The 22509-nt window shown below is 34.4% G+C and overlaps 1 protein-coding gene across 1 annotated transcript; it reads left to right on the forward strand.

Annotated features, from left to right (window-relative positions):
- Nucleotides 1-5701: 5701 nt before the first annotated feature.
- On the forward strand, nucleotides 5702-9239 carry LOC117933252 (receptor-like protein EIX2). The gene is made up of 2 exons (XM_034854637.1): nucleotides 5702-8815; nucleotides 9156-9239. The coding sequence occupies exons 1-2, from the start codon at nucleotides 5702-5704 to the stop codon at nucleotides 9237-9239; spliced, it is 3198 nt and encodes a 1065-aa protein (XP_034710528.1).
- Nucleotides 9240-22509: the final 13270 nt, after the last annotated feature.

A 22509-nucleotide genomic window follows, 5' to 3' on the forward strand; every position in this document is an offset into this window, starting at 1 on the left:
TGATTTGAATATTATTTTTAAAAAGGGAAAATGAAAATAACTAAAGTAAATGAAATTTTATTTTATTTTATGTAGAATCTAGGTATGGTAGGGTAGTATATTTTTTTATTGTATCTTACATTTTGAAAAATAAAATCTCAAATTAGCGATGACAACAAGGTGGGTTTGGAGTCGATCAACCCTAGCCCAACCTTGCCCTGATTATTTAAATCAATTTCCATCCCCAAAAAAAAAAAAAAAAAAAAAAAAAAAGAAATAAGCCTTAATGGATAAGGTGAATAGAGAAATATCTTTTGTAGAAATGGAATTAAAGCTTAGTGTGGGTATGTCTTGTATTTTGTAGACACGTCTTAGTGAATTGACTTGACTTATTGAATGAAGGTTTTACTATTACCATATTTGTTAGAAAATTAAAGCTAAAGATAGTGTAATCTTTCTTTCTTATCTTCTATTTCTAGACACATCTTAGTGGATTGACTTAACTCTTTGAATTAACAACACTTGCATAATGCATAAAAACCCAGCTTGATTAAAGTTTTAAACATATGAAAACGTATTGATGTCAACAAAGTGGTCATCCACTCTTGACCTACCTTATTTTCCAAATACATTCTCATCACTTTTCGAACCGCAGAATGAGGTAGAACGATGTAGAAAAGTGAATTCCCATACATGCTTGGATTAAAAATTCTTGATTGCATTATTTTAAATTTTCAATTATACTAAAAAAATTATAATTTATAAATATAAACATTATGTTTTTAACAAAAAATTTATGTATATTTTAATAAAAAGTAGATTTCAATATTATTTTTAAAAAGGGAAAATGAAAATAACTAAAGTAAATCAAATTTTATTTTATTTTATGTAGAATCTAGGTATGGTAGGGTAGTATAATTTTTTATTGTATCTTACATTTTGAAAAATAAAATCTCAAATTAGCGATGACAACAAGGTGGATTTGGAGTCGATCAACCCTACCCCAACCTTGCCCTCATTATTTAAATCAGTTTCCATCCCCAAAAAAAAAAAAAAAAAAAGAAAAAAAAGAAATAAGCCTTAATGGATAAGGTGAATAGAGAAATTTCTTTTGTAGAAATGGAATTAAAGCTTAGTGTGGGTATGTCTTGTATTTTGTAGACACGTCTTAGTGAATTGACTTGAAAAGCTAAAGATAGTGTAATCTTTCTTTCTTATCTTCTATTTTCTAGACACATCTTAGTGGATTGACTTAACTCTTTGAATTAACAACACTTGCATAATGCATAAAAACCTAACTTGATTAAAGTTTTAAACATATGAAAACGTATTGATGTCAACAAAGTGGTCATCCACTCTTGACCTACCTTATTTTCCAAACAACATTCTCACTTTTCGAACCGCAGAATGATAGAACGATGTAGAAAAGTGAATTCCCATACATGCTTGGATTAAAAATTCTTGATTGCATTATTTTAAATTTTCAATATACTAAAAAATTAAATTTATAAATATAAACATTATGTGTTTAACAAAAAATTTATGTATATTTAATAAAAAGTTGATTTGAGTATTATTTTTAAAAGGGAAAATGAAAATATCTAAAGTAAATCAAATTTTATTATTTTATATGTAGAGTCTAGGTTATGGTAGGGTAGTATAATTTTTTATTGTATCTTACATTTTGAAAAATAAAATCTCAAATTAGGAATGACAACAAGGTGGGTTTGGAGTCGATCAACCCTATCCCAACCTTGCCCTGATTATTTAAATCAATTTCCATCCCAAAAAAAAAAAAAAAAAAAAAAAAAAAGAAATAAGCCTTAATGGATAAGGTGAATAGAGAAATATCTTTTGTAGAAATGGAATTTAAGCTTAGTATGGGTATGTCTTGTATTTTGTAGACACGTCTTAGTGAATTGACTTGACTTATTGAATGAAGGTTTTACTATTACCATATTTGTTAGAAAATTAAAGCTAAAGATAGTGTAATCTTTCTTTCTTATCTTCTATTTTCTAGACACATCTTAGTGGATTGACTTAACTCTTTGAATTAACAACACTTGCATAATGCATAAAAACCTAACTTGATTAAAGTTTTAAACATATGAAAACATATTTTTAGGGATGTCAACAAAGTGGTCATCCACTCTTGACCTACCTTATTTTCCAAATACATTCTCATCACTTTTCGAACCGCAAAATGAGGTAGAACGATGTAGAAAAGTGAATTCCCATACATGCTTGGATTAAAAATTCTTGATTGCATTATTTTAAATTTTCAATTATACTAAAAAAATTATAATTTATAAATATAAACATTATGTTTTTAACAAAAAATTTTATGTATATTTTAATAAAAAGTTGATTTGAGTATTATTTTTAAAAAGGGAAAATGAAAATATCTAAAGTAAATCAAATTTTATTTTATTTTATGTAGAATCTAGGTATGGTAGGGTAGTATAATTTTTTATTGTATCTTACATTTTGAAAAATAAAATCTCAAATTAGCGATGACAACAAGGTGGGTTTGGAGTCGATCAACCCTAGCCCAACCTTGCCCTTATTATTTAAATCAATTTCCATCCCCCGAAAAAAAAAAAAAAAAAAAAAAAAAGAAATAAGCCTTAATGGATAAGGTGAATAGAGAAATATCTTTTGTAGAAATGGAATTAAAGCTATGGTATGTCTTGTATTTTGTAGACACGTCTTAGTGAATTGACTTGACTTATTGAATGAAGGTTTTACTATTACCATATTTGTTAGAAAATTAAAGCTAAAGATAGTGTAATCTTTCTTTCTTATCTTCTATTTTCTAGACACATCTTAGTGGATTGACTTAACTCTTTGAATTAACAACACTTGCAAAATGCATAAAAACCTAACTTGATTAAAGTTTTAAACATATGAAAACATATTTTTTGGGATGTCAACAAAGTGGTCATCCACTCTTGACCTACCTTATTTTCCAAATACATTCTCATCACTTTTCCAGCCGTAGAATGAGGTAGAACGATGTAGAAAAGTGAATTCCCATACATGCTTGGATTAAAAATTCTTGATTGCATTATTTTAAATTTTCAATTATACTAAAAAAATTATAATTTATAAATATAAACATTATGTTTTTAACAAAAAATTTTATGTATATTTTAATAAAAAGTTGATTTGAATATTATTTTTGAAAAGGGAAAATGAAAATAACTAAAGTAAATCAAATTTTATTTGATTTTATATAGAATCTATGTATGGTAGGGTAGTATAATTTTTTATTGTATCTTACATTTTGAAAAATAAAATCTCAAATTAGGGATGACAACAATGTGGGTTTGGAGTCAATCAACCCTATCCCAACCTTACCCTGATTTTTTAAATCAATTTCCATTCCCAATAAAAAAAGAAAAAAAGAAAAAAAAAGAAATAAACCTTAAATGGATAAGATGAATAAGGAAATTTCTTATACATGTATTCCACTTTATTTAGTATATATTTTAGTTTTTATTTCAAAACAATTATAGTTTATAAATGAATAAATGTTATAATTTTATAAATTATTCTTATGAGATTTTTTTAATTATTTTAGATGTATTAAAAAGGATAGAAAATAAAATTGAATTATTGTTTAGTTAATTATATGTATAATTGGGGTTGAGCAAGATAAGAGAAGACAATACCCAAACCCATTCTAATTCAAACCTAGGTTTTTTTTTTCTTTTTACAAAATAAATAAAAATCTAAGCTCATCCCTAACTTGTTTGTGTTTCTTTCAAACTCATCCCATAAGGGACAAGGCAAGGAGCAAGAAAAATTTGCCCCATTGCCATCTCTATCTCAAATCCTCTAAGATACAATTATGCCTTCTTCAAGGCTATCTTTCTTCTTTGTACACCAGCCCCATTTGAAAAGAAACAAAGAAAAGTAGGTGTAAAGAGAAGAAATGTGGGTACAATTATAATTTTCTTGATGGTAAACATAAATATTTGCTCACAATTTCTAAACACGTTGAATCAATCAATTCCTTTTCATTCCATTTCCTCGTAATCTTGTAAACATTTTAATAGAATTTGTTGTTCTCAACTTTTATTCATTTTATCCCATTTCTTTTCTATTTTAATTTTTTCCTTCAATTTCCTATAAAAAATATTAATAATCATGTCATAATTAAGTTTGTTTGAAATTAAAGTAATGATGCAATCAATTTTTTTCCCCCTAGTTTATGAAGATGTCTCAATTAATGTGTTTTTCCTTGTAAAGAAGTTTGAACCATAACTTAAAATAAGAGATCAAAGATTTGTAATTATTTTTAGTCAATAAAAGTGGAAAGCTAAAAAGCCCTCATTCACATACCTTTAATGACTTGTCTATTCATAAAACATCTTTTTTCCTTATTTGTCATTAATTATTAATTAAATTTTATTTTGGATCAAGATGTGTTAATGAATTTACATAAGTTGAGCTTAAAGCCATCATGCATAAGAAAATGAAACATTTGTAATTAATAAAATTGGAGATTTTCTACAATTTCAATTAACTTAACAAAAGTGATTTGAAAATATAGTTGTACAGAATTGCTAGCAAATCCTTCAACACTATTAAGAAAAGAAGCCAAATCCTTCAATACTCATTATGCCATTGAGATGGATATCATTTAAACACAATGATGTTATTATTTATCACTTTTATGGGGGTAGTATGTGTAATTATTATTTTCTTTATGGTAAACATAAATTTGTAATAGAGTTTCAATAAAATTTCAAAATTTTCACTTCTCTTTCTCGGAAGTTAGAGGAAATGGTACAATCAAGAGCTTTCCAGATATTCATAAATTCAAAAAACAATGCTATTTGATTTATGCATTCACATTTCAATTCAATGCCAACGATGAATGCTGTTGAGAACAAAATATTTTGCATTTTATGTTTTAATTCCAGAACATTTTTATTTTTATAACTGTTTGAGTTAAGAGGATTGTTGGAAAGTTAGATGCAATATTTAAAGATGTGAGAAAATATTTAAGTCCTGTTCACACACCTTTATTGACTTGTCAATTCATAGAACATCTTTCTTCCTCATTTGTCATTAATTATTAATTAAAGTTGAGCTTAAGGAATCATGATTTGTCATTAATTATTAATTAATAAAATTAGAGATTTGCTAGAATTTCAATTAACTTAAACAAAAGTGATTTGAAAAAAAAAACAGTATACTTTTCGAATTCAAAAATTGTTATGTAACTTTTAATAGTGCTGAAAAGAAATCAAGGGTAGTGAAAACTGAAAAGCTACTAGCTCAGCTGTTGGAGGCCTTCCAACTGTGCTAAACCCAGATGAGAAAGGGGTCTTATTCCAACCCAAAGGTAAAAACGACGTCGTTTTCTCAAACTGGGACGACGCCGTTTTGGGTCAGGACGCAGTGAAATAAGATTGAATTCACAGTCGTTTCATTATTTGCCGCTTTTTCCAGTTGCCGGAAACGACAAAGCTTCACGGATTGAGTGGTATAAGAATTTCAATTAAATTAAACAAAAGTGATTTCAAAAAACAGTTTTTAATACAAAAATTATGAATTTCACTCTTCAATAAATAAAAGTGGAAGGAATCTTGGTATTGCGTTCACATGGTAGAGTCAAACAGATACTATATATATGTGAGTGCTTGGTCTCCTCGGAATTCATAAGAAAAAAACAGCAGTTGCAAAGCCTCTCTTCTATTACCTGCAGACCATGGCAGGATGGTCCTTTCAACACCTTCTTAGCTTTCTTATGCTTTTGCTGCTATGTGCCAAACCTGGCCTGGGGAATGTTACTGGGTGCATAGAGAGGGAGAGAAAAGCTCTCCTTCACTTCAAACGTCGCCTTGTCGATGACTATGGCCTTCTTTCTTCTTGGAGAGATGAACATGACAACAGAAATTGTTGCAACTGGAGAGGAGTCCAGTGTAGTAACCAGTCAGGTCACGTCATCATGCTTCATCTTCAAGCCCCTTGGTCTGAAAATGCTTATGAGTACCAGTCTCTAAGAGGTGAGATAAGTCCTTCACTGCTTGAATTGGAGCACTTAACTCATTTGGATCTCAGCTGTAATGATTTTGAAGGGAGACATATACCTCCATTCCTTGGTTCCCTCAGCAGAATGCAGTACCTCAATCTCTCTCATGCCAATTTCAATCACACCGTTCCCACTCAACTGGGAAATCTTTCCAACTTGTTTTCCCTTGATCTTAGCGATGATTATGATTATTATCGTAGTTCGAATTCTGGGAACCTTGAGTGGCTTTCTCGTCTTTCTTCTTTAAGATTCCTTGACTTGAGTAATGTCCACCTTAGTGAAGCCATCCACTGGTCACAAGCAATTAATAAGCTCCCTTCTCTCATTCACTTGGATTTACGAGGTTGTGATCTCTCTCCCATCCCCCCACTCACCATTCCGTCTCTTTCCCATGGGAATTCCTCTGTCCCTCTTGTTTTCCTTGATCTCTCTGGGAATTATCTCACTTCTTCAATATACCCATGGTTGCTCAACTTTAGTACCACCCTCCTTCATCTTGATCTCTCTTTCAATGGTTTAAACGGTTCGATTCCGGAATATGCTTTTGGGAACATGAGTTCTCTTGAATATCTTGATCTCCATTCGAGTGAACTTGATGATGAAATTCCGGATACAATTAGAGACATGGGTTCACTTGCATATCTTGATCTCTCTGAAAATCAACTATGGGGCTCAATTCCAGATACAGTTGGGAAGATGGTTTCACTTTCACATCTTGATCTCTCTTACAATCAACTGCAGGGCTCAATTCCAGATACAGTTGGGAAGATGGTTTTACTTTCACATCTTTATCTCTCTGGCAATCAACTGCAGGGCTCCATTCCAGATACAGTTGGGAAGATGGTTTTACTTTCACGTCTTGATCTCTCTTACAATCAACTGCAGGGCTCAATTCCAGATACAATTGGGAATATGGTTTTACTTTCACATCTTGATCTCTCTCACAATCAACTGCAGGGCTTCATTCCAGATACAGTTGGGAACATGGTTTCTCTTGAAAACCTCTATCTCTTTCAGAATCATCTTCAAGGTGAGATTCCAAAATCCTTGAGTAATTTATGTAACTTACAAGAATTAGAGTTGGAGAGAAACAATCTTTCTGGACAACTTACACCAGACTTTGTGGCTTGTGCAAATGACACATTAGAGATTCTGTCTTTATGGGATAACCAGTTCAGTGGATCAGTTCCTGCTCTCATTGGATTTTCATCCTTGAGAGAGTTACGTCTTGATTTTAATCAACTAAATGGAACTTTACCTGAAAGTGTTGGACAGCTAGCCAACCTTCAATACTTGGATATTGCCTCAAATTTATTGCAAGGCACTATCTCTGAAGCCCATCTCTTTAATCTATCCCAATTGTCCTATTTAGACTTATCTTCCAACGCTCTCACTTTCAACATGAGCTTGGAGTGGGTTCCTCCATTTCAACTGTATTCTCTACGATTAGCCTCCTGCAAATTGGGACCTCGTTTTCCTAGTTGGCTTCGTACTCAAAACCAATTGAGTGAGCTTGATATCTCCAATTCTGAAATTTCAGATGTCCTCCCAGACTGGTTTTGGAATGTAACCTCAACTGTCAATACCTTGAATATTTCCAACAATCAGATCAATGGGACCTTACCGAATTTACCACAACTTCCTTATCAGGTGCGATGGTGGGATTTCTCCGATAACAAGTTATCGGGGTCCATTTCTTTATTATGTACAGTTGGTGAGGAGTTACTTCTACTTGACCTCTCAAACAACTCGTTGTCGGGAGGGCTGCCCAATTGTTGGGTGCAGTGGAAAAGCTTGGCAGTCCTTAATTTGGAAAATAACAGATTTTCTGGGCAAATTCCAAATTCATTTGGCTCCTTGCGATCAATTCGAACACTACATTTGCGCAACAACAATTTAACCGGAGAATTGCCTTTGTCTTTTAAGAATTGTACAAGTTTGAGGTTCATTGATTTGGCAAAAAATAGGTTATCAGGAAAAATACCAGAATGGATTGGAGGAAGCCTCCCAAATCTGATTGTTCTAAACCTAGGATCTAATAGATTCAGTGGAGGTATATCTCCAGAGCTATGCCAATTGAAAAATATTCAAATATTGGACCTCTCTAGCAACAATATGTTAGGTGTTGTACCGAGATGTGTTGGTAGTTTCACTGCCATGACTAAGAAAGGGAGCTTGGTCATTGCTCATAATTATTCATTTACAAATATTGGTGGTTGTGGTTATATGGGATGCATGCCTAGAAATGCCTCTTATGTTGATAGGGCATTGGTTAAATGGAAAGCAAGAGAATTTGATTTTAAAAGTACTCTTGGGCTTGTAAAGAGTATTGACCTTTCAAGCAACAAACTATGGGGGGAAATTCCAGAAGAAGTAATTGATCTTGTAGAATTAGTTTCATTAAACTTATCAAGGAACAATTTGACTGGACTGATCCCTGCAAGAATTGGTCAATTGAAATCATTGGAGGTTCTTGATTTGTCTCAAAATCATCTTTTTGGCGAAATTCCTACTAGTCTTGTTGAAATAAGTGGTCTAAGTGTCTTAGATCTCTCTGACAACAACTTGTCTGGTAAAATTCCACAAGGTACTCAACTTCAAAGCTTCGATAATGATTCCTACAAGGGAAATCCTACACTCTGTGGATTGCCTCTTCTGAAAAAGTGTTCTGAAGATAAAATAAAGCAAGATTCTCCCACTCATAACATTGAAGACAAAATTCAGCAAGATGGAAATGACATGTGGTTTTATGTTAGCATTGCTCTTGGATTCATTGTTGGATTTTGGGGAGTGTGTGGAACTTTACTACTCAACAACTCTTGGAGATATGCCTATTTCCAATTCTTGAATAAAATAAAAGATTGGCTCTACGTGATTATAGCAATAAATATGGCTAGATTACAAAGGAGTCTTCAAAGCTAAATGGTACAATTCTCTCCCTCTCTCCCTCTCTTTCATTTGTACTTGTTTTTTAAGGCTAACAATTGTCAAAGAAAAGTTGGCCTTTACATATCCTTGGGATATACTTTATAAATCATGAATGCTAATGCAAATTTTCTTTGCATGTAACTAATTGAAGGGATTTTTTCAAATTGATGAACACTGATTTTTTACTTTGTGTTAATTGCAGGACTGCAACTTTGTTCTTGCCATATTAGCATGGTTGAATGCAAATCGTTGTGTCCTTCCTTCTATGATTAATCTTGGGATGTAATAGGTTTCTTGTTTTATTTTGAGGATTACTTATGTTCTTTAAATGTGTATTTTATATTTTATTCAGAAATTTGTGTGACATATTATCTCTTTTCTTCCTTACATAATGCTTTTATTTGGTATTTGGATACTTTATGATTCATCCAAACAATATTGTAGAAGGATATCAAAGGTATATTAGAGTCCGACTTTCTAATTTTAAAAATATTTCTTTAGCTCTAAAACTAATTTGTATTCATTAAAATTAAAACAAAATAAAGGATAATGTCATTTGGTTATGTATGACATAAATTTTCAACCAATTATTAATAATCAAATCATAATTTCAACACTAAAGAAAAAAGATTTTTTTTTCACAAGTTATTAATGATTTGTTTCTCTCTTTCTAAAAAAACTAAATTACTCTAATAAATGGGAAACTCTTTCTTTCTTGTCATCAAAGCTTTTTAACTTGAAGTTGTCTCACATGCAGATAATTTTTGTGGAATATTTTGTTTTCATCAATTTTATAGAATATTAAGTCTAACTTCTTTTCTTAATAAAAGGTTTTTTCTAAGCAATTAAAAAAATCTCTTGTTATTTTCTCTATTGTAACATAATTCAACTCTAGGATGACTAAAATATGATTGAAAAATATAAAATAAGAGAGAATAATTATATTCTATAAAAGCCATTAAGAATCAAGTCCTATCAAGTTTTTAAAGTGGTAAAAATGAAAACTTTTATATTACCATTCTTTTATAAGTTTTTGTATTTATTAGTTTTTATTTATTTCTTTATGATAAAATCTTTTATCTAAAATATTTTTCAATAATTCTTTATTATGATTTTTTAAATTTAAAATTAGAAAAGACTTCAATTCTTATTAAAAATATTATTTATATTAATATTTTCTTCTAAGCTCTTTCTATTGGAACAAGTAGTGACTATGTAAACCCCTCATTTTGGTTCTAGAGGAGACTTAATTCTTTCTGGTTACCTTTCGTTTTGTTTTCGCCTTTTGGAAGGTGAGTTGTAAAAGACAGGTGGCAAAAGAGGATATTCTGGTGGCAGACTGTGAGGGTAAGACATGTGGCAGTGAGGTTTTGGTTTTTCTGCTAGTCGTTTTAGAGAGAGTAGTGGAGTGTCTTGGTAGTAGGAAGAGCCGGGGGGTTGTTAGAGGGTAGTAGAAAATGTCCTTTGCAGGGATGACATGTATTAGAGGGGATATATTTTGGGTTATTTGGTTAAAGGTGCCAAAACAAGCTGGTATTTGGAAAAATGACCTCTGCCTTTTTAAAACCTGAAGAATGACCCCTTTTGAACTAAATTACCCCTGAAAAAAATTAAAGAGAAACCTTTGAAATTCAAAAGTGCAGAAAGAAAGAGAGATAACTAACCAAGGGTTTTCTTTTGAATGGTAGACTACAACGCACTCTTTGGTCTTCTAATATTTTTTTTTTGTTTTTTTTTTTTTTTGAAAATTTTCGTATTACTATTGATTATCTGTCTAAAAGGATTCTAAAAGGTTATTCATTTGATTAAAGTGTGAATTTTTTTTTCTCCAGTTTTTGAAAAAATGCGGGAAAGGAAGAGAATGAAATGAAGTGGAAGAGAACCAAAAAGGATCTTGAAAAGTAAGTTTATTACTTTGAAATAGTTTTTTTTAGATTTTTCTCTTGTTGATTTCACACATTCGCTTGAGGTGTGTGTTTTCTTTCTGCATGGTTTCAGAAAAAATGTGGGAAAAAGTAATGGTTTATACGTTCACTTTTTGTTAAGCATAAATATAAGGGTTTTTCTTAAATTTGTTAGCTTATTCCTCTTTGATCTTGAACTCTTAAAACACATTGGTCTACCAAAGAAGATATCTAGCTAGTTGAATTGAAAAAAAAAAAGGTCTTTAATTAGATTTCTTGGCTAGTTTATTTTGATGTTTTGCTCTAGTTGTTAAGATTTTGAAGCATGATGTTGTGACAAATGCTTTGTTTTTGTAGTGTAGAAAAGTGACAAATGTGTTTACCAATTTGGTCTTCTAAAGAGTTGAATCATAATAAGAGAAATAGAATTTGCCCCAATTTTGATATCACCTCCCTAGTGATTAGAAGAAACATTTCATTCGTCCCATAGAAAAATGAATTTGTTTCCTTAAACCCCCCAAGTGGAGACATTGAAGGTGTTGCTGAAGTCTTTTTTCATAAGCAGTGTTGGAAGAATGGTTTCAATTTCTTTTCCAAAATTCAAAACCCTTCTTTTAGAGTAGTTTTGGCCTCTATCATAAAGTGAAAACAATACTTCTTCTATGATTCATGCCAATTATTCTCCTTTTGTGTTGCTTAACTTTTAAGTAATGGAACCAATATGATATACATGAATAGTGTGAAACCAAGGTTTGGTTAATCTTGATTTTGATGATAACAAAATAAGGTTTAGAACTAATGATCATATTTCAAGTGTGATTAGGCAAGACGACTTCCAAAGTGGCAATTCAAAGACAAATCAAGCCAAGGAGAAATCATGAAGAAGAAGACCACCTCAAAGAGAAGAGTTTTTCAAGACCAAAGCTGCTTAAGATCTCTTTGTAAGGTTGTTGGTGCACTAGGACTTTCATGCATTTCATTCTTTATTTATGCACCAAAATCATCCAAGAGTAATATTGTTTTAAATATCTTAAGAATTGGATGATTTTATGTTTTTCAACTAAAACATTGTGTTAAATGATTTTCAAACTTGTGTTAAAAGGTTTTAAGTTGAAAAAGGTTGAGTGTTGAGCCAAAAAAATGGCTCAATCGGTTCAACCGGTCGACCGGTTGTGCTCGTCTGGTCGAGGACCGGTAGAGGGAGGCCAAAAAGTTTCTCTCTCTCCCAGTGGCCTTCTCTTCCCAATCAAGGTTGAACCTTAACCGGTTAAGGTCCAGTCGAGGTCCGGTTGAGGTCCGATTAAGGTCCGGTTGAGGCTCAACGGTCACTTTTCCTAACAGCTAGTCAACCGGTTGACCCCTACCTCGACTGGTCAAACCCCCAATAGCTAGTTTGGCTTTTTTCTTCTATAAAAAGGCTCCAATCTTCATTGTTTCATAAGCTTAAACTTCCCAAATCATTCTTGATTATATTTGAGCCTTGGAAGAGTGTTTTTTGAGTGCACCATTGTTTCATAACTTGCATATCTTTAGTGCACCATTCAATCCTAGTTTTTCTTGTATCTTTTGAGCCTAAAGTTCTATTACTAAGATTTTGAGAGATCATTATTTGTATATCTTTGTGAGGAATTTTCTCAAGTGTGGGGTATCACTTAAGGGGTTGTTCAAGAGTGGGATATCTCTTGAGAATTGTAAAGGGTGCTTGGAGCCAAAAGTCCAAGATGGTGAATTGGAACCATAATCCAATTGTAAAGAGATTGAAAACTTGGTTAAAGCTTCAAGATAGTGGAACCCTCACTCGGTTAGGAGGTTGAGGAGAATGGACATAGGCAAAGAAGTGACGAACCACTATAAACTCTCGTGTTTGCACTCTCTCTTCCCTAACTCTTTTAAATTATATGCAATTGTCTTTATTTTGTTTATTATATACTTGCATATAATTGTCTCTTATTTTTACATAGTTTAAATTTGTGCAAAGCTATCTTATATTTGTTTTGTTGGTAGAATGTTAAAATCATTAAGAGTGACAGTTTACGCAGAGCCACATTGTTCAGAAAGGAGAAGTGGTTTTAAAGGAATCAATCCCATGAAGTAGTTGCCTCCAACAAAGATTTGGGCATTTTGCATGAATATAGAGTGGTGATAATTGAAGGCGTCTGGGGCTCTGAGCATTGACACTTGAAGAATGGCTTCAACAGGGCCACCAGACTTTAAAGAGATGAATTCCTTGTTAACAAGAGAGGGAAACCAGCTGATTATCACCCATCTTGGTACTGGAAATGAAATGGGCCGTTCCTGTGCCTACACGTCTTATAAAGGGAAAACCATATTGTTTGACTGTGGAATTCTTCCCACATACACAGGCACGGTTGCTTTGCCATACTTTGACGAGATTGATCTTTCAACCATTGATGTCCTTTTGGTGATACCCTTTCACTTGGATCATGCTGCATCCCTTCCATATTACCTGGGAGAAGACATTTCTGTGCATTCAGACAGTAACATGAAAGCTCAGTTCCTGAAACAGCACTTGCAGCTGCAATCAATCAAGCTCTTTCCCACCCAAGCCCTTGGTGCATGTGACTTCTTCTGCATGGCCAACCAAAGTTTCTACAAAGCCCTCCATCAAAATCCTTCCTCTATCCAATCCAAATCCCAAGCCAAACAATTCCGTGCCTAAAACCTGAAGACAAACTCACTATCTCCCCAATCTTCATACCCACCAAATTCATCACATACCCACCACCATCAGTTTGTTTCCCATCACAATACTCAACACAATCACTCCTCACACCCTCTACCTTCAACTTCAAACCCATCATACTCTCTCCCTGATCCTCACTTTCCTTTCTCTCTGTAACATGCTCTTCAGACGGTAACCATAAATCAACCAGAAGCAGCTCCTGGGTGGGCCCTAGTGGGCTAACCTCTCTCATCCGGTTTCTCATCATTGCCCAAGACGACCTAGACATACCAGTAGCCACAGTTCAGCTAGTAGATGCGTCCATGTGTGACATTACTTCCACTCAGCATGAAGAGAAGTCCTATAGTTTGTTGCATCCAGTCATCACAATTCTTGATGGAAAAGAACGAGATATTGCTTGTCTTGTTACTAAAGTCAAGGATTTAATATTGAAAGATAACAATATGAAGTTTAGGCTAAAATGGATGATTCTATACTGGTTTTCGCACCCGTTTATTCATCCAAAGACGATAAGCTACATGTGTGAAGACATTGGAATCATCTCAAGATCCCAAAATAGTCTCCATGCTAATGGCAGTAGTAGAGCCAGTGGAGCCATGGGAACCTAAAGCCTCTAGGAGCATAGGACTGTCGGAGGAAAATTTGATGAGAAGAAGCACAAGGTTGGATGCCGCCTTCAACTGAGCATGTAATGCTATTTAGTTCTTCTCATTCTTAGCACCCAAAAAGCTAGAAGGACGATTTGAGGCGACACAAGTTCAACAAGCTGTGAGCCTAGGAATGGCCCCACGTGCATGAAGTTTCTTCATGCACGGTTATCTTTTGGTGCACCACCCAAGAGCACGTGGCCCTTTTGAATCCTACAGTGTTCTTGTTTATAATAATGAAATATTTGGAGGAATTCATGTTGGCAGCAACTATACATGCTCAGAACTCAATCTGGACACAAATATATTACTCATAAACCTATTGCTAAGAAAGTAATAATGGAATACTGAAAATGGCTTGCCAACCTCTAATAAGCAACTTCTGGTAATCATAAAGAAGATGAGATACGGAATGGAAATCAAATCATGGTGCCCGAGCCTTTGGGAAACTCCTCATTACCAAAGGAGAGAGAACCTGCTATTGATGCCGCTAAGCTTTCTGTCACCAATATATCACCATCAGGATGCTTGGCAAACCTCCTTGAAGACCACTCTGGTAGAATTGATGCTCTCATAGTTAAACTTCCAAAGTGGGTTGCTACATCTGTATTCAATCAGTTCATGTTGTTAAAGGCTGATAAGCTTGACAAGGCAGAAACTCCTCAATTGCCTATATGGCCCCATCATGCATTCCCACAAGTTGACACAAATCCATGGTGGTGCTTAAGGATCAGAATCAGACATAGCTTACGCACGCTGAAGATTGCTAGATGAGAAGCAGTATCCAAGCATGGTGATTGGTTTAGAGGCCCATCTACCAAAAATCTGAAGACTAATGTTTGGGAAGGATTAAGTTGAGGTAGGCCTACAGTCAAAAAGCTGAAAAGCAACAGAAAACAGGTTGTGATTGCTTCGGGGAGTGATTGGGGCATTTAAGCAAAGATTCCCTACTGTCCTGATGAGAATCAGTAAGGCTGGAAAGACCATGCTGATGAATGTTCTAGTAGAAAGACAAGCTAGAGGTCATATTGAAAGGAAACATTAGAATATCTAGGTTCTCAAAGCAGCATTAAACTTTTGCAACAATTTCCAATTGAGCAGAATGATATCCACTCCCCTCCAGTTACTGTTATTGAATCTTTGATCTACTCATTTCTTTCCTGGAGCTCATCTTTTAACTCTTTTATCTTTGTAAGGATTTACATGCTGCTTTAAATTGAGTTTTCAAAACTTTTTCCATTAAAATAAATCCTCTTTTCTAATTTCATCCTTAGGAGTTTCTAGGTAATAAATTTTAGCTTTCATAAAAGCTTGCTGCCATATTTCACTCCGATAGGCTCTTCTTATCATCTCCCTTGTCTTTTTTAATAATTTTCTTGATTTTTAATAAGCACGATTAAATTCTCTAATTCTAGAAAATGGAACTTATAGAATTAATTCCTGCGAAAATAATTTGGGTAGTGGTGGGGCTCAACATACATGTTATTCTCTTTTGTGAATTAATTCTAATTGATATGCTCATTGAATATTGACCGACTTTGTCTTATTCTGTGACATACATGTGATTATTTCTATACCTATGTACTAACCATATTTCCATGATAGCACATTATTGATTCTTGCTCAGGTACACATCCTATCTTCTCCAATCTGTTTGATCACTATCCATCGAGTACTTTGGCCATAGTATGTCTTTGATCACTGTTTGGTATCCATGATTAATCGGTTAATTGCCGCACATGACTTAACTTAATTAGTAGAGACCCATTTTTAGGGGTTTAGAAGGGTGTTAGGACTTATCACCATACCTTCCAGATAGGTAACCTGACCTGATTCGGTTTTTTCAAAAACTTATATTTCCTTTAAGAGTCACACTTAGGGTTTTCTTTCTTATTTTGTTTTTCCCTTAAAAAATAAAACAAAAATAAATAACAACTCCAAAAATAATTTTCAAAAATAATTTCCTTCTAGTATTGTTGTTGTGGTTCTAAAGACTAGAACCATTGAACATTTGATTGATGTGAAAAAGAAAAATTCTCCAGAAGTAGGAGGTTGGAGTGAGACTACTCCTTTCTTCTTGTATGCTGCTGAACCTGCATTTAACTTTGCTATAAACCTACTAATGATGGTTCAGAAATGTACACTCAGGATATTCTGCATTCCAAGTTATCGATTGATACTATTGGAAATGGTTAGTAATGAGAGCCAAGATAACCAAATTATCTGATAATGGGGTGGAGTGTCGAGAGACGTTAGATACTATTATTGATAATTCCTCAACTTTACAAAATATTGGCCAAGCTTATCTGCACTGCTACTGAGGAAAATGTGGATGTTTTTATATCTAGATATGCATTTCGTCCTAAAATTTTTGCATGAAAGAGGTTGTTTCCAAGGGAAGCAAGTACACTTCATCTGTCACAAGAGCATCAAACACTATCCCATTGGGTCCCAAGGGAATCATTAGCTTGTTCTTGATAAACAAATAGAATCACATGCAGATTCTATTCTTTTCTTGAGCTGGGAATCAAATGAATCTCATCGTCATACAGTTGAAATCCTTGAGACAGATCAGAGAAGTGGAATGTTGAAAAACTAGATTACAACTTCATTTTTTTTATGAGATCCATTTCCAAAAACCTGGGAATGGTTCTCGGTCTGGCTCCGATCATTTTGTTCGTCCTGAAAGCAGTTTAGGGTATTTATTCATGGCATCAGGAATGGTATGTACACATGAGTGTGAAGGCTTTGAAACTACTGGCAGTCCAGAGGGGATTCTTTCTCGAATAGAATATTTAGCGGAATACAACCCTACCGCTAGAGTCGTTAGTAAAAAGAAGATGAAAAGTAGAGATCCTAATATTCTCCATGTTGTAATATGTTCAGATTCTCATAACCCTGTTCTGGTGAACTGCTTATGGGGACATGGGATGGTTCGATCAGTTTTGACTTCATTTATAGCTACCAAAAACTGCTTTACAGTTAATAGGGCTCGTCCTTCACTTATGGAGACCGATGATTGGAATTCAAAGCAAGACAAAAAAATAAATTTTAAAGATGTTCGATGGCCATCAGTCTGTTGGAAATCTCATCGTGTTTGCTCTATTGAAGGATAGAATAGAAAGGAAGTCCAGGTGGTAAATAAGCAAATAAATCTGGTTTTATGTAGTTTGTTAATGATTGGCATGAAAGCACTTGTATCAAAGCACCATATTGCAGAATTGAAAGTGATGCTCAGGAGAGAACTAAGAGTTTGGCCTTCTGGTTTGCGCTTGGAGGAGAACAGAATTATACACACGAGGAAATGGCCCAGGAGACTGTTAAGGATCAACACTTACTCACATCCTCATTCAATAAAAGGAGATTCAGGGTTGAGAAAATTTATAGCTTTAATTGACATGATTTGATCGTGAGTGTTATTCCTCTTCCTCGGGATGCCTCGTAAAGGCCCTTCAGTCTATGGCGTTGAAGACGACATTCCCAGTTTGGAGAGACTCCCAATTTGCTGATTGTAGTTATGAGTTTCACTACATAGATAGTTCTATCATTCAACATACTTATTCCGGAGTTAGGAATGTAAGAGATAAGAGCTTATTTCAGACTCTTTATTCATGTTATGTTTAAGATTTTTAAAAGAAAAACGAATGTGTGGCAAGTGAACCGCTTGAATATCTCCCTCAACACCAATCAGGGAGTTCGACATTCCTCAAAACCTCTCTCAATCAGGCCTCCCGACAATCTGAGTTCACAAGTACATTATCTCAGTTTGCAGTAAACAAGGAATTTACCGTCCATAGACAAATAAACCAACGGCTGGCATGTGCCTCTTCAAGTAGTCTAGGCTCTGCATTGAACCATTCCACACTTAGAACTTTTGAGAAATCAATAGTTGAGCAATCCCATTCAAATGACTTTAAAGCACTTGAGCTTATTCTTATCATGAAAAAGATGAAACAAAGAGAAATTTAGTTTGCTCTCAACTCCAATCCATATCTTCTAGAAAGGATGAAATTCATTATGGGCATCTTGAAAGCATATTTCAAGGCTGAGAAATTCACGAGTCAATTAGGAAACACAGGGCATGTCAAGCTGCTTAGAAAATGCTACCACCATTTGCGTTTTCTTGCTTTAACATGGGAACAAACAGAAAATGATGTAACAGTTCAAGATGAATCAGAAAAGATAGTCTCAAAAGCATCATGTTAACGATTTCCAATTCATTCCTTAAAGTTTTTCCTAAATGGGGGGGCAGAGTTCAGACCATGAAGTGTTGGAGAAATTGGTTGGATGCATATCTAACAAGAAGACATGTTTCTAAGGCATATAATCAATATTCCAGATTCTGATTTTCATGATTTTGATATCGACGAAACTGAGAGTTCCTTTGGGGATGACCAATTTTAGTCTGCATATGATAACAAATGATGAGAGAAGCCTCCTCAATGTAAGCAGCACAGGGCCTTCTAAGGCATTTCCCTATGTATATTCCAGCAGATAAGTACGAAATTAATATTAGGACTTATGTCTATGGAGATGTGGAGCTAGTCGAAATTGCAGTTCAGCTTTCAAAACATTATTCTAATAGGATGCTTCCAAAGATCCATGAAGCTGGAAATTTGAGACAACAACTCTTTTGCTGTTAACATTTGGAACCAAATCGTAACAGATATTGGTATTGAATAACCAAGGAGCACATTGACCATCTTGGAATCATAACTCGAGATGGTGCTCCATGATTCTTAAAGGCATTTAAGGAAACTAAAGGTTTCGAGGTTGATGGTGTACTGATTGATCAACTTGTTGGCATATTTCCTACATTTCAGGTACAGAGAAGGTGGCAGTGCCAATGAAGGGCTCATGATCTGATAAGCAATATATCTGAAAGGCATCAGGATCTTCACCCCATTCTGCAAGTGATACATGCACGAGCAACAGGCTTGAGATCATTATCAATCCTTATCCGAAAAGATGGTAGTTAGGCAGCAGTTCTGGAAGGAAAAGAATTCCTATAAGCTCCACAAAATGAGAACCTTATTCTCATGATGATAAAACAACAGTAAAAAAAATGTTTCACAAGGAATTCATAATGAACAGGGGAACACAAAAGTTGAGTTACAATGTTAAAGGCGAATGAGTAGCAGCACAAGAATTTTGATCCAATATCAAACTTTACTGCTGCACCACAAGCTGTTGTTCTTGATGAACAAGGATTGAAATATCAAAAATTACAAACATGCAAACGTGTGATGGTTGGTAGGGTAAAAACTCCTATTGTTCCTGGCAATACTACTGCTGATTACTCAGCCCTGACAGCCTATAAAGATGACAGTTCCTATGGAGGTACTTGTAACAGAATAAATGACAACCTTTGGTGTGATCACTGTCAGAGATCCAATCACAGCCATGAAAACTGCTAGAAGCTGAATGGCAGACCACCGAATTTCAGAGATGACCAAGACACTAAGAGGGAACCCAAGGGATATCAGACCACTTCAGATACTAAATAGCAGAGAGGAGAGAGCTCTGTCAATATTTCCTTAAACAAGGAGCAATTAGAGCAGCTCTACAAATTGTTAACACCATTCTCAGCCTTGGTACCAGCATAATCAGGCACTAATACATCCCAAAATCTCATTAACTCATCCTTCCCAGCCCACATTTTGGACTGCTTTGAGTGGAACAACAGAAAAAATTAACCCTTGGATCATAGATTTAGGGGCAACAGACCATATGACAGGTTGTGCAAGTCTTTTTTCTACTTATACTCCAGGTTCTGGACACATTAAAGTCAAAATTGCATATGGGTCTCTCGCTACTGTTGCAGGGGCTGGTACTATAATTTTAGGGCCTCATATAACCCTTTTCAATTTTCTCCATGTCCCAAAATTATCATGTAATTTGTTGTCCAAGGAAGAGCATTGGCAGTGCTAAGGACTATGGAGGGCTCCACAACTTCAAGGAAGACAATACCAAGGATGGACAAGTTCTATCAGTTGGTTGTGAATCTTCCTAGAGGACTAAGCAACAAGAAATAGTGTTGTGGCACTTTAGGTTAGGTCATCCTAATTTTCAATATTTGAAGCATTTGTTTCATTCTTTTTTCAATAATAAAGATGTTTTTTAGTGTGATATTTATCAATTTGCTAAACATCAATGGTCCAATTATCCTTCTCAACCCTATAAAGCCTCCAAACCTTATGCAATGACACACACTGCATATGGGGTCCCTCACGTCTACAAAGTCTAATTGGGAAAAGGTGGTTTATCACTTTTATTGATGATCACACGAACTATATGGCTATCTCCTTGAAAGAAAAAAATGAGGCAAAACCAACATTCAAAATTTTTTATCAAATGATTCAAAACCAATCTAATGTTAAAATCCAAGTCTTATAAACGAATAACAAGAAAGAGTATTTTAACACCATTTTGAGGAATTATTTGTTAGAAAAAAGGATTATGTATCAAAGTTTGTGTATAGATACACCTCGACAAAATGGAGTGGTCAAGTGAAAGAATAGACATTATTGGAAGTAGCCCGATCCATTATGCTTACCACAAATGTACCAAAACAATTTTGGGGAGATTCCATTCTTACAACTTATTATCTTATAAATCATATGTCTACCCGAGTTTTCAATTACCAAACACCATTAAAAACATTCCTTCAATTATATGCACAAACTCAGTCCATTAACCAACTTTCCCTTAAGGTTTTCGGTTGTAAAGCCTTTGTTCATGTTCTTGACCAAAATCAAACCAAACTAGATCCTACAGCATTAGCCTATGTCTTCCTTGGTTATTCAGCCACACAAAAGGGGTATCGTCATTGCTCTCCTAAAAAACAAAAATACTGTCACTTTTGATGTTACATTTTTTTTAGAACCAACCTTTTTCTCCAAAAATTCACTTCAGGGGCAGAATATAGATAAAGAGAATTTTTGGGAATTATTATTGCTAAGCCTACTACCAGAACAACCATCAAACCTGTTGCCTAACCCGACTATATCACCAAAACAACTATTAAACTAGCCTTCTCACCCACCTGAACAGCCAGATCACCTCCTTAACCAACTAGTGTTTGAAACTAACAAACCAAAAACAACCGAACCCAACCGGACTTGGGGTGTCAACAACAAAAACAGATTCAAGGCAGGAGAGATTCACTACAATAACCAAAACTTCATGTCTATTCAAGGAGGAGTAACTCAAGAATAGTAGAAACCAAAATGGACCAATAGTGCTGTCAAGAATCAGAACAAACTGTCCTTCCTAAGGTAAGTGACCTTAATTTGCCTATAGCCATGAGAAAAGGTGTTTGACCATGTACTCAACACCCTCTCACCTCAATTTCAAGCTTTTATTTCCAAACTTTTAGGAGAAGAAGTTCTGGAACATATTTATGAGGCTCTACAAGATCCTCGATGGAGAGAAGCTTTGATGGAGGAAATGAAAGCTTTGGAAAAAAACCGAACTTAGGATTTAGTGGACAAGCCCAGAGGAAATATATTTGTTGGATGCAAATGGTGTTTGCTATTAAATAAAAGTCAGATGGGTTCATTGAAAAGTACAAGGCAAGGTTGGTACCTAAGGGATTTGCACAAACTTATGGTATTGACTATCAAGAAACATTTACCCCAATTGCCAAACTTAATATCATAACAGTTCTTTTATCCCTTGCTGCAAATCTGGACTGGTGACTTCAATAACTATACATCAAAAATGTTTTTATGAATGGAGACCTAGAAGAAGTGTACATGGAATTGTCTCCTAGATTCAATCAAGGAAGGAAGGTAAGAAAAGTCTACAAGATTAGAAAATCTCTCTATGGGCTGAAACAGTCTTTTTATGCATGGTTCAAGAGATTTAACAATGCCATCATGAGGCATGGATATACATAGGATCAATCTAATCATACCTTATTTTATCATCACAATGATTGTAAACTCACTATTCTCATGGTCTATGTGGATGACATTATAGTGATTGGGAAATGATTTAATGGAGAATGAACAATTAAAAGGGAAGCTGGCTGCTGATTCTGAAACCAAAGATCTAAGACCTCTACATTACTTTCTAGGGATGGAAATGGCAAGGAAAAAGAGTGAAATATCAGTTTCCTAAAAAAAATATATTCTAGATCTCTTGAAGGAAACCGAGATGCTAGGATGTAAACCTTTGGATGCTACAATGGATTCGGTAAAGGAGATTGAAGAACAAAAAGAAAGCACACCTGTCAACACCGAAAGATATCAATGTCTAGTAGGGATGCTAATTTATCTTTCCCACACTAGACCAGAC

The sequence above is a fragment of the Vitis riparia genome, chromosome 16 (assembly GCF_004353265.1).
Source record: "Vitis riparia cultivar Riparia Gloire de Montpellier isolate 1030 chromosome 16, EGFV_Vit.rip_1.0, whole genome shotgun sequence".
Classification (NCBI taxonomy): Eukaryota; Viridiplantae; Streptophyta; class Magnoliopsida; order Vitales; family Vitaceae; genus Vitis; species Vitis riparia.